The sequence below is a fragment of the Chiloscyllium plagiosum genome, unplaced genomic scaffold (genome assembly GCF_004010195.1).
Source record: "Chiloscyllium plagiosum isolate BGI_BamShark_2017 unplaced genomic scaffold, ASM401019v2 scaf_8686, whole genome shotgun sequence".
NCBI lineage: Eukaryota > Metazoa > Chordata > Chondrichthyes > Orectolobiformes > Hemiscylliidae > Chiloscyllium > Chiloscyllium plagiosum.
In genome coordinates, this window is record NW_025213574.1 from 745 (window position 1) to 2,574 (window position 1,830).

The window sequence follows — 1,830 nt, forward strand, 5'->3', positions numbered from 1 at the left end:
TTTTTTTTTTCAGTTCTGTCAGCAAAACAAAGTTGAAGACAGTGTGAGTGTTTCAGAGCTGCACATTGGCATGAAATGCGGGTATCCTCCACAAATTCAGGTTCGCTAAAGACTTACACTGTGATATATTTTTCAGGGAGATGCATAACCTGCATTGGCAATACCATGACCACATGACAGTTCATTCTGTGTTGCGTTACTTTCCACCCAATGTGTATTACCCTGAGGAAGGGCACAAATGGAAATGAAATCAATTTAGTTCAATTGCCTAAGCTCCTTGAGAAATGTCAATAATTTACTGATGATATCAAAAGGGTATTTAACTGCAGTCTTCAGCTGCTCTCTGAATTTATTCTGGGTCAGGACATAAATACATGTGTTGGTGCAGGTACTGAGAAGCTGAAGCATATTGGCGATGGATTCCAGGTAATAAAGGGGATCTGTGACAGAGTAAAAATATGCCTTTGTAATTCGTTGGTAAATATAAAACACAAGCTGCGTCATGCATAACGTTATAAAGCTGCCAGATATGCTGAAGAGTAATATGATGGATTTCCTTCGCATCTCCATTTCTGGATCCTTGCCATTCTCTCCATTGAGCTGGCCACGCAGTGCCCTGCGGACTTTACTTGCTGTTAAAATACGTCTGACAGTCAGAATATTGAGGATCAACAGTAGGAAGAATGGCACAAAAGCCAGTAAAATCACATAAAAGATGACAAAACCCGCCCATGCAGTCGAAGTGATGAAGCTGGCCTTTGTAATGCAATACCAGGGAATATTATCAATCGTGTACAGAGGTTCATATCTGAAATACCAGGCGACAGATACTAAACAACCCAAAACAGTCACTGTCCCTATTACAACAGCTGCCATTTTCTTTGTACAATACTTCATTTTCAATTTATCACAACATATGGCCATAAACCGATCGAAAGTGAAAGCAACTGTGAGCCAGACGGAAATCTCTGTTGATGTGAAAACCAGGATGTAAATAAAGCTACACACCGGAGTAATGAACAGGAACGAACCATAGAAATACATCTGAGCAATCCTGTAGAATATTGGTTCAGCAATAACGACCAGGAAATCAGCTGCTGCCATTGCAACCAAGTAGCAAGAAATACATTTGGAGAGGCCACAATTTCCTCGGGACAGAATAATAATCACCAACATATTAGCTTGGAGAGAGAAAAAGGAAAACAAATTTTAAAATTGTTTCAGGCAACATCTCAGCCAATAGTTTCAGCAGATCTAGGATGTCATTTCTCATCTACTGGGTACGATAAGCATCTAAAACTGAATTTTCAAAATAGAGCACACTCTCAGGTAGTTATATTAAAGATAATTATTATCAATGTGAATATCAAACAGTAAATAGAGTAAAATGTTCACATGATTCACTAAAATATCTTACTCTCAGTAATGGCCATTGTTAAAGGGTGCAGCTAAAGCTCACTATCCACATTGTTAAAGGGTGTAACTAAAGCTCTCTATCCACATGGTTAAAAGGTGCAACTAAAGCTCACTATCCACATGGTTAAAGAGTGTAGCTAAACCTCACTATCCACATGGTTCAAGGGTGTAACTAAAGCTCACTGTCCACATGGTTAAAGGATGCAGCTAAAGCTCACTATCCACATGGTTAAAGGGTGTAGCTGAAGCTCACTATCCACATGGTTAAAGAGTGTAGCTAAACCTCACTATCCACATGGTTCAAGGGTGTAACTAAAGCTCACTGTCCACATGGTTAAAGGATGCAGCTAAAGCTCACTATCCACATGGTTAAAGGGTGCAGCTAGAGCTCACTATCCACATTGTTAAAGGGTG

General features: G+C 39.6%; 1 protein-coding gene across 1 annotated transcript in view; it reads right to left on the reverse strand.

Annotated features, from left to right (window-relative positions):
- Positions 1-299: 299 nt before the first annotated feature.
- Positions 300-1,830, reverse strand: part of LOC122547665 (probable G-protein coupled receptor 139) — a gene marked incomplete at its 3' end in the record, with an annotated part of 15,616 nt that continues 14,085 nt past the window's right edge. Inside the window, exon 3 of the mRNA XM_043686261.1 lies at positions 300-1,181. Coding sequence (XP_043542196.1) covers positions 300-1,181 — 882 coding nt within the window. The remainder of the gene's footprint in view (positions 1,182-1,830) is intronic.